The sequence below is a fragment of the Nyctereutes procyonoides genome, unplaced genomic scaffold, assembly GCF_905146905.1.
Source record: "Nyctereutes procyonoides isolate TBG_1078 unplaced genomic scaffold, NYPRO_anot_genome, whole genome shotgun sequence".
Lineage (NCBI taxonomy): Eukaryota > Metazoa > Chordata > Mammalia > Carnivora > Canidae > Nyctereutes > Nyctereutes procyonoides.
In genome coordinates this window covers 64,179,584-64,195,270 of record NW_026575146.1, presented here as the reverse complement: position 1 = coordinate 64,195,270, position 15,687 = coordinate 64,179,584, and the positions used below count along the sequence as shown (strand labels likewise).

Genomic DNA, 15,687 nt, shown 5'->3' with positions numbered 1-15,687 from the left:
CACATGCTGGTGTTCTGAGCCTTGAAGTCCCACTTTCCCGGGCAGCTGGCATGTTTTCAGACAGCGTCAGTGCCATGTGTGCAGTGGCGGCCATACGGGAGTGCTAGGGGAACATGACAGCAGACACGATCTTGCTGGAACAGGCCCTGGTTGCTGCCTGCTGCCCCACTTTCTGTGGTCCCGTGTCTGCTTCTCCAGCCTTCCTATTGACCCAGTGCAATGCTATATTTCCTTCCAGAAAATTCCTAGCTAGCTTTCTGTTCCTGTTGCTTGCAGTTGAGAACTCTAATGATATGCCTACCAAAGCAGCCAGGGCTTCCCTGTGGACCAACTCCAGGGACGCCACTTGCACAAAATGCAGAATGGTACCCCTACAGTCATGCAATGGTTATACAACCATTTATTAATGTCTGATGCACGTAACAGAAAAGGAAAACAAACACAGTTCCTTACTTCATTACATATCTGAACAAAAAAACAATCAAGGTACAAACCCAGCACCCTTGAACATGGGCCTTCTTGAATCCACTCTTCTCCCACTTTACTGAGTAAGCGTGGGCAGGTGGCATGGCAGCTGAACAACAGGTCAATAATGGGTAACTGTTACTGGTCATGCTCCTTGTCCAACAAACAGAAACACTATATGTCCTTCATTGGCTTGTTGTGAAAATCAAAAAGTCACATAGCACTGTGCCTGTCTCATAAGAGGCATTTGAGAATTGCTTGCTCCTTTCCCAATGTTGATAAAATAATTTAGTTTGTATGTAGACAAGCTCTTCGCCAAAGTGAGATTATCTTCAATTGACGCAATCATCTGAACCATGCTGCACGTTGAAGCAATATGACCTCAGAATACTCGTCCCAATGCTTCTGGCTTCTACACCTACAATGCTCACACTGTTGCTTTCCACATGGGTGAATCCACTGCGAAAGGAAGGGACAGGCTGCATGTTAACTTGAGGAAGACATACTTTTAAGTAGTTAAGCTTTTACATGGGGGATCCCTGGGTGGCTCAGCGGTTTGGCGCCTGCCTTTGGCCCAGGGTGTGATCCTGGAGACCCGGGATCGAGTCCCACGTCGGGCTCCCTGCATGCAGCCTGCTTCTCCCTCTGCCTGTGTCTCTGCCTCTCTCTCTGCACCTCTCATGAATGAATAAAAATCTTAAAAAAAAAAAAAAAAAGCCTTTACACGAAGATGGAGCACAACCTCTGGACCTTCTCCACCCTCGAGCACCCCACCCATGTTGAGATTGGTGTTCATTCCTAACAATGAGCAAATATGCTCATGCTTTGGAGTGGGCATGTCAGCTGTGGGCCCTCCTGATGGTAGCTGCCTTAATCACGATTCCAGCAAGTCTAGAAACTTCTGATAGAGGAGAATGGGTAACTAATCCAATCTCTGCAGGGTAGTCATTTTCCCAGAACTGAGAATCAGCCCACCAACTTCCAACCAGCCTTAGTGAAAGACACCAGCGCGGAACTGATGGGGCCAGCACCTTCCATGACGCTATCTTGGCCCAGCAAGATAGACAATGCCGCTCTGAGGCACGACAAGGAGTGAGCAGGTGTGGAGAGAACTGAACCAGCCAAACCACACAGGCCTCGTGGTTTTCTGTGGAAGCTGGTTTGTGCAATAGATTGCTTCTAAAATATTGCCACTTTGGCTTTCAGGAACTACCTTCTAGCTTAGAATAAATTCCACACTGAGTTTAAGTAGCAACTGAAGTTCTACTAACTTAGAAATTAGTAACAAGAGTGGAAGGTGACATCTCCAGGATCTCAGAAACCTGCAGGGCTGCTAGCCTACACGGGGGCGAGGTGTGCAGCAGGTGGTATGCCAGTCAGCCAGTGGTCCGCACGGTTTGCTGGCAAGGAAGGTTGAACTAGCATGTTTCCTTCTCATTCTTTTTGGAGAATTCCTTAGTCTTTCTTCAACTGATTTCTGGTAAATGTGCAGAGCAGTCCAACCATCAGCACCAACCTATTTAGATTTCCATCACTCCAGGGGATCTGTTGTGCCCATCTGCAGTGAATCCCCACCCACACCCAACCGCAGGAAGCCAGGGTTTCCCTTGTTTCTAGAGACTTGCCTTTCCTAGATGGGTCACGTAATTGGAATCACACAACGTGGGCTCACACATCTGGCTTCCTTCTTGGAACACAATGTTTTGTGGCTCACCCACACTGAGTGTACAAAAATACTGTCATGGTGCAGTCAGATTCCTGTCTGGGCGAATCCATTTACCAGCTGATGGGCACTCTGGGGTTATGTCGAATAAAGCTGCTAAGAACATTCACATACATGTCCTCGTGTGGACATTTCTCTTCGTTTGATCCCTGGGGACATGTAGCTAGGTTGCTGGTAAATTTATATTTAACAGACCCCTTTTCCCTATTTTCTTGAGCAAATTAATTTATGTATTATGTATTCACGGATGACACTGAAAAGCTCTCAGAAAGCACTGGTTATATCTTGCAGCATTCAAAAAGGTGCTAGAAAAAAACCTATGGGGAACAGCATGAAGCAAGATTGCTGGGTTTATAGTTGCCAAATGAAGCTCCCCCCACACAAAAAAAATACCACTAAACTACAGATTTCTGGAGGAATCTGTTCTGAATTAGGAAAGGAGCATAATTTGGGACGACTGGGGGGGGGGCTCAGTTCAGCTCAGGTCGTGATCCCGGGGGTCCTGGAATCGAGTCCCATACCAGACTCCCCACAGGGAGCCTGCTTCTCCCTCTGCCTGTGTCTCTGCCTCTCTTTCTGTGTCTCTCATTAATAAATAAATAAGATCTTAAAAAGAAAAAAAAAAGGAAAGGGGCATAATTCAACATCATGATCCATTCTGGGGTCCTGATTAAAGCACATTGCTTAAAAGAATTCTAAGAGTGTTACTTATTTGTCACATTGAGAATGGGATCATTTCAGTGAAGGAGAATTCTTTAATTCTTTAAAGACACATATAGAAAAGAGGGGGGAAGGTTGAGGCCAACATGGAAGCACAATTCCCTCCTGGGCAACCTCCCCACCTGGCCATCTTCCAGCAACCATGAAAACAAGCATCTACACTGTGTGTCCCTCAGAGGAGGAAGCCATCATGACAGTCTGAGTGGTTGTGGCATCTAAGCAGGACCTCTCCCGCCTGAGAGGCTTGTCACAAAGGCCAGCCTCTGGTCACACAGACTCAGCATGCCTCTAAGGGCAGGTAAACGAAGGGGCAAGTGTGCCGGGGTGTTAACTAGCAAAAATAGAGCAGTGTAGATGCAAACGTGGCCTCAAACTTCAGAGGAATTTAAGGAGGAATCCTAAGTGAGGAAGCAATGGATGCAAGTCCTTCTCAGAATGAGAGCATCAGACTGTCCACTATGCTTTGTTCAGGAAGTTAAGAGAGGCTGTTAGAATCTACTTACAGGGTCAGTTATCCTATGATTTAAGTTGAATCTGTATCTTATCAGAAAGTTGAGCTTTCTAAAAAGGAATGAAAGGGAGAAGAAATGTGTGGGAAATATCAGAAAGGGAGACAGAACATAAAGACTCCTAACTCTGGGAAACGAACTAGGGGTGGTGGAAGGGGAGGAGGGCGGGGGGTGGGGGTGAATGGGTGACGGGCACTGAGAGGGGCACTTGATGGGATGAGCACTGGGTGTTATTCTGTATGTTGGCAAACTGAACACTAATAAAAAAATCAATTTATTAAAAAATAAAAATTAAAAAAATAAAAAGGAATGAAATTTTTCTGTATTAATTAGGAATTTACTTTAGTAATTATCTTCAAATGACAACTGATTAAAACTCAGAAATAAGATAGATTTGTTACAGAAATCTGTAATTCTTTAAATATTTGGTTTTGGGCTTGGTATTTTTCCACTGAAAACAATAAAACATCTGCCACAGGAGGCTGAATCTACTCAGACCTCATCAAGTCACTGACAGCTGTCTGTGATCTCAGTGTGAGTGGCCCCGCAGGGTAAGGCCTGTATGCCCTGGCCATTTTGCAGAGCTCCATCTGGCAAGAAGAAACCTAAGTGATTTCAAGATACTAACTATAGAATCCAAAGTAAAACTGCAATCTTAGGACTGTTCCCATCTAACCTGCACCAACCGCACCACCACCTGTGTTTGGTAACTGGTTTTGGAAATGGCAGCTTAGGGTGGGGGCAAGAATGGGGCTGCAGGCCTGAGCTGCCCACCTGGAGGTCACCGTGCTTCCCCATGGGACTGTACATAAACAGCCGCATCTCAGAGCCTCTGCTTCATCTGGGAAGAGTGGCACCGCCTGCAGGTGGTGGTCTGTACATTAGAGGAAGTCATGCAGATGATGCTTAGCATATTTTTTTTTTAAGCAGAGGAGAAAATGGCATCTGAGTGGCAACTTGCCTCAGGTTCCCGGATCGTCCCAGACACCCCCTGTCCAGATGCTGCTCGCGGGTCAGGTGAGGTCACTTCACAGGTAAAGTGGAGGAAACTGGGAGCAGTTACCTGGCCCATCTGTGGGAGCCCCCAAGCAGGTGATAGCAGCTCTTGAGGACAGGAAACTTATTTTCCTTATTCCACATGTAGACTCGCAGAGAGAGGTCGAAGGAAGCCGTGAGAACTCGGCTCTGGTCCTTGAAATGAGAAGCCCAGTGAGACGGGGCCGCAGGCTCTGGGAGCGGGGCCGCGATGCAGGTGCATGGCGGGCGGGCACTCACCACCCACATGGATGTGATGGGCTTCTGGTGGTCCTGGAAGGCTGCCAGCTGCAAGCCCTGGATGGTGAAGAGCACCAGCTCCAACCCAGACACCAGCAGGACCACCTGCGAGCCGTGGCCCTTCATGAGGTGAGGAGGCATCATGGTGTCTGGCAGGAGGAAACTTGCAATCTGTTGTACTTTTTCAAATAAAAACACACAGATTGCCATCTCTCAATAGTGTCTGGCAGTGGAGCACACATGCCTCATCTAAGATGACAACGAGAGGGTGACACCTCTGTGATCACACCTGCATGTACCCGGGAAGCCTCCCTTTCATCTGCTCTCCAGCACTGATGATGGTGCCCTAGGTAAGGGGACTACAAAGATTCGCAGCAAGGTGCACATGGAAGTGACACTATCTGGCACACACCTTCTGGGGGATGGGCTCCCTGCCCTTCCCCATCTACAACAGGGGCAAGAAGTGGCCTCCTGGGATCCCTGGGTGGCGCAGTGGTTTGGCGCCTGCCTTTGGCCCAGGGCACGATCCTGGAGACCCAGGATCGAATCCCACATCGGGCTCCCGGTGCATGGAGCCTGCTTCTCCCTCTGCCTATGTCTCTGCGCCTCTCTCTCTCTCTCCCTCTGTGACTATCATAAATAAATAAAAATTAAAAAAAAAAAAAAGAAGTGGCCTCCTGAGAACTAACATTTATAACATCTGCCAAGAACTATTACTGAAGATACTGTCTTTTATACCGCATAGCATTCCTTGTTTAGAAAAATTAACTGGATCATTTCCTTATGGTTTAGCACCAGGAAAAAAAAATCACCTCTTTTGAAGAATTCATGCTCCTACTGAACGAGGGATTATAATAATACACATCTTGTTTCCCTTTTCTCCTCAGCTGCCAGGAAGCTCAGAGTAAAACTTAGAGCCAAATGATTATATGACTGTAACACAAAAGAAAAAATGCCAAGGGCCACAGGGCAGGCCAGTCACAGTGACATGCAGTCCGGGAGACAAAAGAGGCAGAAAAAGAGATAACTATAGGTCTTATTTTCCTGCTGGCCGGGAGCAACCTGGGAAAGAAATGGTGTGGCTTTTACTCATCCGCACACTCAGCACCAAGGAGAGTGTGTTTGCCATAGTTGTGACAAAACACTGAGGAGGGGTGAGGCTGTATTGGCCAGTGGTTGGTGTCTGGATCCCAGGGCCGCACAGAGGACCTGGCACACGGCAAGCACTCAACCATGCGGCCAGTACAAATAATCACAAACAAGACACTTGTTGGGAGGGAAGAAAAGTGTCCCAAAGGAAAGCAGAGGACTCTGTGCTGGAAGCACCACAGTGCAACAGTGACTGGCCTGCTGCGGGGACCCTTACCCACAGCGTCCACGCCTTTCCGGGACTGCTTGGTCCCCAGCTCGTAGGTGGTGATGGCCAGCCGCATGTTGTCACTGTTTCTGTGCATCACCATCAGCCTGGCTGTCTCATCAGGGGCCCAGCAGGCTCTGGACGTCAGCAAGACGGGTAGAGTGGTAGAGACGGGAGGCTCATCCTCCACCACACACAGCAGGGACTGAGTGTAGAACACCTGGGGAAACATGGCCACATGGTCCCTGTGCTGACCACCACCCAGAAGGGCCACAGACCCACACCTGGTGATCTTGTAGAGTCTCACAGGGCTGCCCATGTCACTTGTGCACCCTCTTTTCCACATAGCTCGGATGGGCCTGTCTGGCCCCACTGGAAACACCTGGCACACCAGTCCCGGGTCAGTTGGTGTGACAGGACAACCACATCAACGGCTCTGGTGGTTTTGGGCAGCGTACGTCACTGACGTGGCTTTTGCCTCCAGCGTCTTGCTCTGTATTCCTGTCCTACACACTTCGAAGTCTGTTCCAGGTGACTCCTCTGGCTCTGGACCATCCTGTCTGAAGGTCCCAGTGCTTCCGGCAAGCTTGGTCCTGCCCTGGAAGCCACCCCCCCAGACACATCCACGAGCCTGGGTACAGAACCCAGCACCTTGCATGAACAAAGCCAGCCTCTGGAGCAGAGGACACAGCCCACCACTGACCTTTGGGCCGAGGTCTGAGTCCTGGGTTGAGGCAAACACCCACTGGCCGTCAGGAGAGCAGAGGAGACTGGTGGGGCTGCTGGGAAACACGCTGGTCCAGGACAGGAGCTGCAGCTGGGGCACGGTCAGCGCATACATGACACCCTCAGCAGAGGCCACCTGCACAGCAAGGGCTGTGGTCAGCACAGGGCCTCCCCCAAGGGCAGAGGCCAACTGCTCAACTGCCTCCTTGCTGGGGCAATGCCACCTCCTTACGCCTGAAACAAATGTGTTTGAACAGCACATGTGCCTTGGGGGCAAACCGTCTGCTCCTCCAGGGCTCCCTCCATCTGTTTTACTGAAGTGGCATCCGCAAACAGCCTTGCTGTTTTCAGTTTCAAATGCTCCTTGGAAATAGTTATTGTCTGACATTTCCCACAACTTTTTGCTTTCTCTCACTGATGGAAATCTAAGTTGTTCACAAATGTTGTCACTGCAGCCCTGAGCACTCCTGCACACAAGCTCTATGAACCGTGCCAGCCCTCTCAGAGAGCCCCAGAGCCTGCCTCATTGGGTCAGAGTGTCATACTGAAGACTCAATAGGAAAACAAACTTTTCAAAAAAAGCACAGATCTTCTTTGCCATGTGTAAAACATACCTACTTACCCTCATCTAACTTACTGTAATGCTGGTCTTTGAAAATGTCTGCTCATCTAATAGGTGAAAGCCTCATCTTAATGTCACTATCTTGATTAGCAGTTAGTAATTGCATATTATTGGCCATTTGTACTGTTTCCAATAATTGACTATTTTTCAACTAGATTCATATAATCTGGAATCAGTGCTTTTTAAAAATATTTTATTTATTTATTCATGAGAGACACAGAGAGAGAGGCAGAAACACAGGCAGACGGGGAAGCAGGCTCCATGCAGGGAGCCCAATGTGGGACTTGATCCTGGGACTCCAGGATCATGCCCTGGGCTAAAGGCAGGCACTAAACCCCTGAGCCACCCAGGGATTCCCCTGGTATCAGTGCTTTGTTAAAGAAAATACAGTGTTTTCTCACAATTTTCATGAATCTTAATGTTATAATATTTTCCAATTCAGATGTTTTGGATTTTTAGTAAATCAAGCCTATGTCATTTTTCTTGATTCAAAGATCATTTATATATATATATATATATATATATATATATATATATATATATATATATATATTATTATTTTTTAATTTATTCATGAAAGACACAGAGAGAGAGAAGCAGAGACACAGGCAGAGGGAGAAGCAGGCTACATGCAAAGAGCCTGATGTGGGACTCGGCCCCGGGACTCCAAGATCACACCTTAATCAAAGGCAGATGCTCCAATCACTTAGCCACCCAGGCGTCCCTCATTTATATATTCTTCAGATTATTTTATACTATTGTCTTTTACATTAGTTTTTAATTACCCTAAGTATATTGCTACAAACAAAGTGACATGGGAGTAACCTGTTTTTCCTTCCTGTCCATATGTTCCATTTCTCCAACAGCTTGTCCTTCACCTACTGCACTTCTACATGGAGCACTCTCTGGACTTTCTATTCTGTTCAATTTATGTAAAGAAACCTGTTCTTACTGGCCAAGAAAACAAAAACTTCAAAATGCTCAGAAAATGGCAGCAACATTCAAACAAAGTCATTAGAAGAAAGTGAAAGAAAGAAACAAAACATTTTTGCTGTTAGAACCATTCCCCCCCCCCCAAAAAGAACCATTCCCCAAAGGACCATCAACAATCAGAGATCGGTAGCCACACCCTGACATGAATCAAGTATCATAAAATAAGCATGTGCAGAAGGACCACTCTGAATCGGAAATTCAACACTTAAACTGAAATGGACAAAAAGATGTGAAATGAGAGTTAAATTAATTCAGGAAATACACTGAAAAAAAATTATCTTAAGAAAAACTAGCAATATGCCTAAGACAGAATATATTCTACTGGACCAATAAGGAGTCTAAAAAAGAAAACAAGTAAGAGAACAAAGATGGAATAGAGAGCTAAGATGAATCCAAGAGCAGGTGTTCAAGAAGACGGGCAAAGAAGATCTAGTAAACATAGAAGTGAAGCTCCTGCAGAAGAAAAGTAACAATTAACAGACTAATACTTAAAACTCACATACAATGAAACTTTCTGGAAAAAGGAAAAAAAAAAACAAACCTGAATCCATATATCAAAAGGGTACATATGTTCCTGGAAAAGTTAATCCAGGATGGTCACCGCAGACACCTCACAACAAAACTACCAGACTTGAAATATTTCAAAAATCCTTCATGCCTTTGATTTAAAAGTCCAAGTGTCTAACAAGGAAAATGGAAAATAAGTCAAGGTGGAAGTAGACTTTTCAACAGACACATACACAGTGAAATAGTATTTTCACAAAACTCAAGAGGAAGATGAACCAGGGATTTAGGGCCCCACCAGGCCATCCTACAAGCCTCCAGGCTACAGAAAAGTGGTGTCAGTCCCACAAGGATGGATCCAAGAGACTTCTTCAGGGATCTACTAAAGGATGGGCCCCACTAGACCATGAGATACAGGGAAAATGTCACCAAGACTGATGTGACTACCAAGTACAGTACACACTATAGGTCAAAGATTTTTTTAAAAAGTGAGATAAGGAAGAACAGTGTATAATGTTGCATGTTCTCAAAAAGGAAGGAGAATAATCAAAATACAATAAGTTAACTGAGGGGATCCCTGGGTGGCTCAGCAGTTTGGCACCTGCCTTTGGCCCAGGGCATGATCCTGGAGTCCCAGGATCGAATCCCGTGTCGGGCTCCCGGCATGGAGCCTGCTTCTCCCTCCTCCTGTATCTTTGCGCGCCTCTCTCTCTCTCTCTCTCTCATAAATAAATAAATAAATAAATAAATAAATAAATAAATAAATAAATAAATCTTAAAAAAAAAAAAAAGAATAAGTTCACTGATCACCATGGAAGGAAAGGAGTACCACGTAAAGCCAACACATAAAACAGTATATAAGCCTGAATAGGGAAAATGGAAACAAAGTATTAAGACAAAGGTAACTACCCCAACACAAATACAAACCCTCCTAAATAACAAAAGATATCACCTTTACCCAAAAACTCATACATAAAACAGGGAAAACATACTTGGGGAAAGGAGCCCAGTAATGTGCCACATCACACCAAAAACGTGTCATAAAACAAAAGCTGAGATCAGGCACATGTGTGTCTTCAATGTAAATGGCTTAACCAATTTTATCAGAATAAAAAAGTTGATCACATTGACTAACAAAAGAAAACCTGACTGCATATTCAGGAGGTTCCATCAAAACAGAAAAGGTAACCATGACAAAAGGGGAAAGGTGTGTCAGGCACACAGAAATCTTAGGAAGGAAGGTGAAGTGGGTCCTGATACCAGAAAGGGAGGACTCAGGCCCAAAGCAGGAAATCCAGCAACAGACACTTCCTACCCCTGTGAAAATTAATAAAAGGAAACCTCCGCTAGAATGGAGTCAGGGGGCCAGCAGGGAGAGGTCTCACACCAAGCACAGACCCTCCTGGAAGAGGACTGCACAGGTGGATGCTACCTTACTACCCCAGCAGGAAGCCTTCTTCCTTCCCAGCAACAGCCCAGCCAATGAGAGGCAGCCACAGCTCAGCCAATGAGAAGCCACTACATGTCCAGCTCCCAATTCACTCTGGGGACTTTTATTTTACAATAGCCCCTCCCTACACCCACTTTCTTCTCTAAAAGAGCCTTTCTCTTTCTTCTTTGTTTTGTGGACTTCTCTATGGTTTTGCCACAACTAGCTTGTCCTGATTGAATTCTCCGCTATTCCTAAGTGAATTTTTGCTATTAAAATAACTGGCAACTTTTTTTCAAGGTTAACAACACTAAAGGCTATAATTCACAATGAAGAAATAAAACCTCTGATACCTATCAAAGAAACACCCCAATACCTTCACAAAGCAGACATAAGGAGAAACATGGTGACACAATAATAATGATGATACTTAAATATTTATGAATTAAACATATTATTATATAAAAATAAATAATAGTAATGCTCTCAGTCTAAGGCCAAGTAGACAAAAAGTAAATATAAGACTTAACAATATAATTGGGGCACCTGGGTGGTGCAGTCAGTTGAGCCTTGGACTCTTGGCTGTGGCTCAGGTCATGATCTGGAGGTTGTGAGATTGAGTCCTGTGTTGGGCTCCATGCTCAGGGTGGAGTCTGCTTGATAGTATTTCCTCCTCCCTCTCTCTCTGCTCCTCTCCCTACTGTGCTCTCATTAATAAAAAGACCTAACAATATTACTAATGACTATATTAGATCATTGTATCCCAATAATGGAGAATACACCTTTCTTGTAAGCACACACAAATGTTCACAAAAACTAAATGTATAATCACAAAGAAACCTCAGTAAATCCAATATGGTAAAGTAATGCAACATTCTCTGATCACAGTGAAATGAAACTAGAAATCAATAGAAATATTAAATAAAACAGACAAGGCACTAGCTAATATAATCATGAAAAAAGGGGAGAAAGCACATATACACACAAAAAAATGCAGGGCAATAAAGAAGATGTATTTATATACAATGGAATATTACTCAGCCATCAAAAGAATGAAATCTTGCCATTTGCAACAACGTGGATGGAACTGGAGGATATTATGCCAAGCAAAATAAATTAGAGAAAGACAATTATATGCTCTTACTCATATTTTTACTCATATTTTGGAATTTAAGAAATAGATGAACATAGTGCAAGGGAAAGAAAAACAAAACAAGATGAAATTAGAGAGAGAGACAAACCCTAAGAGATTCCTAACTCCAGGAAAAAAAACTGAGGGTTGTGGGGCGATGGGCACTTGATGTAATGGGCACTGGGTGCTACATAAGATTGATGAATAACTAAATTCTACCCTTGAAACTAATAATACATTATATGTAACTAAATTCAACTTAAAAAACTTTAAAATAACAGGGCAGAAACAAATGTTCAAATAGGGCAAATTTAAAGAAAAAAATCTCTGAAGAGTATTCTAGACAATTGTATGCATAAAAAGTCGAAAGCCTAGATACAGTGGGTAGTTTTCTAGGAAAACACAATAAATTAAAATTAATCCTAGAGGAGAAAGAAAAGCTTGAACAGACCAGTTTCCACAGAAGATGGTGAGAAAATGGTTTTAAAACTTCTCCACATAAAAAAGCACCCAGCACCAAATAACATCAAAAAAAAAAATTGTATCAAACTGAAAAACCAGATAATTCCACTGAAACTTAAACTGTTCTGGGGGATTAAAAAAGAAGAAAAATGTTCACATTCCTTGAATGAATTATAGCATTTATATGTAAACCTGGTAAAGGAAGACCAAAAAACCCACAGACCAATCTCACATAGATCCAAATCCTAGTAAAACACCATCATTTAGAATGCATCAGCACATTAAACTGTGGAAGGAGCCATGATGTCCTCTGACAGATGAATGGATGAAGATGTGGTCTATGTATACAATGAAATAGTAGTCAGCTATCAGAAAGGACGAATACCCACCATTTGCTTCGATGTGGATGGAACTGGGGGGTATGATGCTGAGTGAAGTAAGTCATTCAGAGAAGGACAATCATCATATGGTTTCCTTCATATGGGGAATATAAGAAATAGTGAAAGGAATTATAAGGGAAGGAGGGGAACTGAGTGAGAAAAATTAGAGAGGGAGACAAACCATGAAAGACTCTTGACTCTGGGAAACAAAGGGTTGCATAACAAACCTAAGGAGAAAAATCCTGTAATTATATCTGCATACTGAAAAGGCCTTCTGCAAAATACTACACCTGATCATGATTTTTGATCTAATAGTAAAATGTAAAATAGTAAATTTAGTAAAAATAGTAAAATAGTAAAATTAGTAAAACTAATAGTAAAATGTCACTGATGGCTCTTTCATTAACATCAGTCCTGAAACCAGCACCCATCCCCCCACAGCGAAGCTCTAGGTCATTCCCTATGGTCAGCTACAAGGAGGAATGGCCAGCAAGGCCACCACTAATTAACTAGTATCATACCGGAAGTATGAACCAGAGCACTCAGAGAACAGAAAGCAATGGGATGCCTAAGGCTTGAAAAAAATAAATATCTCTACCCATGGATAATAGGGTTTACCTAAAAAAATTAAGTGAATCAATTATAAAATAAATGCAAACAGGAGAACTGAGTAAGAGGAAAAAATTTTTATAAAACCAACAACAGCTTTCATTTAAATAAACACCACCCAGTTAGAAAACAATGGAACAGAAAATAGTTTCACCTATTGATGGAATAACAACAAATGATAGAATACTCTGGAATAAAGTTAACAATAAGAAATGTGCAAAATGTATCTGAGGGAAAATGTAAATCACTGAAGAGCATAAAAAGCAAACCTGAACCAATGGAAATACATGATCTATTCTTGGAAAGACTGACTTGGCATCAAAGGTCATGTCCGGGGCAGTCCAGGTAGCTCAGCGGTTGAGCGCCGCCTTCAGCCTAGGTGTGATTCTGGGGATCCGGGATTGAGTCCCACGTTGTGCTCCCTGCATAGAACCTGCTTCTTCCCCTGCCTGTGCCTCTGCCCCTCTCTCTTTCTCTATGTCTCTCATGAATATATAAAATCTTAAATAAATAAATGTCCATTTCTCCATGTGTGTATTTAAACTGAACCTGAAATCAGTGAAAATACCATTTTCTTTCCAGGAGACAGAAAATTTGATTCTATAGTTCATGTGGAAAAATAAACATGAAAGTAGCTAAGGAAACCTTGAAAAAAATAAAAAGTAAGGGAAGGCAGCCTTCCTAGATCTCACAAGCACAGTCCAGTTCTGGAACATCTCCAGTATCCCAGAAGTCCCCGTGTCTCAGCAGCCGCCTCCATCCCGGGGACCTTGGTCTGCTGACACTGAAGATTTGTTCTGTCAGGACTGTATCTCCCAGAAATGGAATCACACGACAGAGACATACTCTGTGTCCTCTCCTCCTCTTAGGAGGACACTAGTCATTGGACAGAGGGCCCAACCTAAATCCAGAATGATTTTGCATGAGATCCTTAACCGGACACCATTTCCAAATAAGATCACATTCTGAGGCTCTGAGTAGGTGTGAATTTGGGGACTGGGGAACACCCTTTCCATTCCCTACCCGTGCACGTACAGGGTGAGCAATCTCCAAATCTGAGCCAAATCTTGGCAGGGGATGATCCTGCGCCATCTCCCTACAGGGCAACCCCAAGAGAATGAGTGCTTCTGGACAAAGCCTGCTGTCCTACAACAGTCCAGTAGAGTAAAGGCTGCCGGCCACATCTGGGTCTCCAACTTCCCATGTAGGCATTTTGCCTTGGGATGTGGAGAGGCACCTTGCGGGCTGTGCCTGGCCAAGAAGCCTCCCTGCTGAAATAAAAATGGCATTGTCAGGATGGAGGCAGGCGTGAGCTGTGTTGGGTCTTCCCTTTGTGGGAGGAAGTAGCTTCCTGTTGTCCTCAGACCCCTGCCACATGCAAGGACACTGGAGAAGGCCACACTCTGAGTAAACAGGAAAGGGAGTTTCCACACTGTCCAGGTAGCACAGCTGCCACCACACTGCATGGTCTCTCCACTACCTGGAAGATCCCTGATAAAGAGTGGACCCAACAGTCAGGACAACTGGCCAAGCTTCAGGCAGTCACCTTAGGTTAGCTCTGGAAGGCCCAGCTAAGGACCAGCCACAGGTGCACATTTACACTCACGGGCCATAGCCAGTGCTGCAGCCACGCGGCCTGAAACAAAGCTTCTCATCCACAATTTTCCCTCTAGGCAAAGACCTCAGGAACTCTTGCCTCCCACAAACCCCAAGGCATAAATGGCAACCACACACATCTCTGCACACATCAGACACCTTCATCCCCTTTGGAGACCCAGACATACGACACTGACCAGGCACTCACTCCACTTCTCAAATACACAACAGTTGGGGCAGCCCAGGTAGCTTGGCGGTTTAGCGCCGCCTTCAGTTCCGGGCCTGATCCTGGAGACCTGGGATCGAGTCCCACGTTGGGCTCCCTGCATGGAGCTTGCTTCTCCCTCTGCCTGTGTCTCTCCCTCTTTCTCTCCCTCTGTCTCTCATGAATAAATAAATAAAATCTTAAAGTGAGCTCCTGAACAAGCCATACTAGAGAACTTCCCTTCATGTGCCAGCCTTAGCATGCAGCCAAGTCCCAGAGCACCACGCACATGGCCGGCATACACAAGTCCAGGTTCAAGAAGATAAAGCGTGCACATGTCACCAATCAGCCTGAAGACAGAATTACAGTACAGTCACCAGAAAGGAAGCTTCCTGGAGTCTGACTCTATCTTTGATGTTTGCTGACAGCTTCTTGGCCTGCACATCCCACCCTCTGTTCCACATCCAGGTAAGCAGACAAACGCCACTCGTGCAGAATTCAAACCACAGAAACCCGGCCCCTCCAGGAGCCCTCCCTCCACCCTACCGCAACCACAGGAAGAGCAAGCCAGTCACTCCCTCTTGCTGTCTCCAGCCGTTCAGGCCCACCTCCTGGAAGCCCCTGTCCTGAAAGCCTTGTTATGTGACACACACACACCCCCTTGGAGCTCATGTGGCTTCAATATTCTTGATTATCAAGCCAAATTTGGGGTCAGGGTTGATCCTACCCCTGTTTATCTTAGGACTTAAAAGCTACATGCTCTTCACTTGAGTTGTATAAGAGGTTGCTGCATGCAGCCTTGCTTAGAGACATTATGGCCCATCAACATGTGAACTGTACAGACTAAATGCCCAAAATCTTGGGCATTTAGTTCCTCATAACCTTCTAACATAAATGCTAATGTCCTGTGTTTTTCTACGTGTCACTTTAAACCCACAAGACGTAGTTCCTGCTGTTTTACTATTGATCCCCTCAGATCT

At 44.7% G+C, this 15,687-nt stretch overlaps 1 protein-coding gene across 4 annotated transcripts in view; it reads right to left on the bottom strand.

Moving 5' to 3' along the window:
- Positions 1–376: 376 nt before the first annotated feature.
- LOC129499942 (F-box/WD repeat-containing protein 12-like) overlaps positions 377–15,687 on the bottom strand; it is a 33,332-nt gene continuing 18,021 nt past the window's right edge. For all 4 annotated transcript variants that reach the window (XM_055310055.1, XM_055310057.1, XM_055310054.1 and 1 more), the window contains exons 6-10: positions 6,753–6,911; positions 6,059–6,269; positions 4,693–4,871; positions 4,481–4,608; positions 377–924 (exon numbers count right to left, since the gene is read on the bottom strand). In XM_055310055.1, coding sequence (XP_055166030.1) covers positions 798–924; positions 4,481–4,608; positions 4,693–4,871; positions 6,059–6,269; positions 6,753–6,911 — 804 coding nt within the window. In that variant the 3' untranslated portion in view covers positions 377–797. The remainder of the gene's footprint in view (positions 925–4,480; positions 4,609–4,692; positions 4,872–6,058; positions 6,270–6,752; positions 6,912–15,687) is intronic.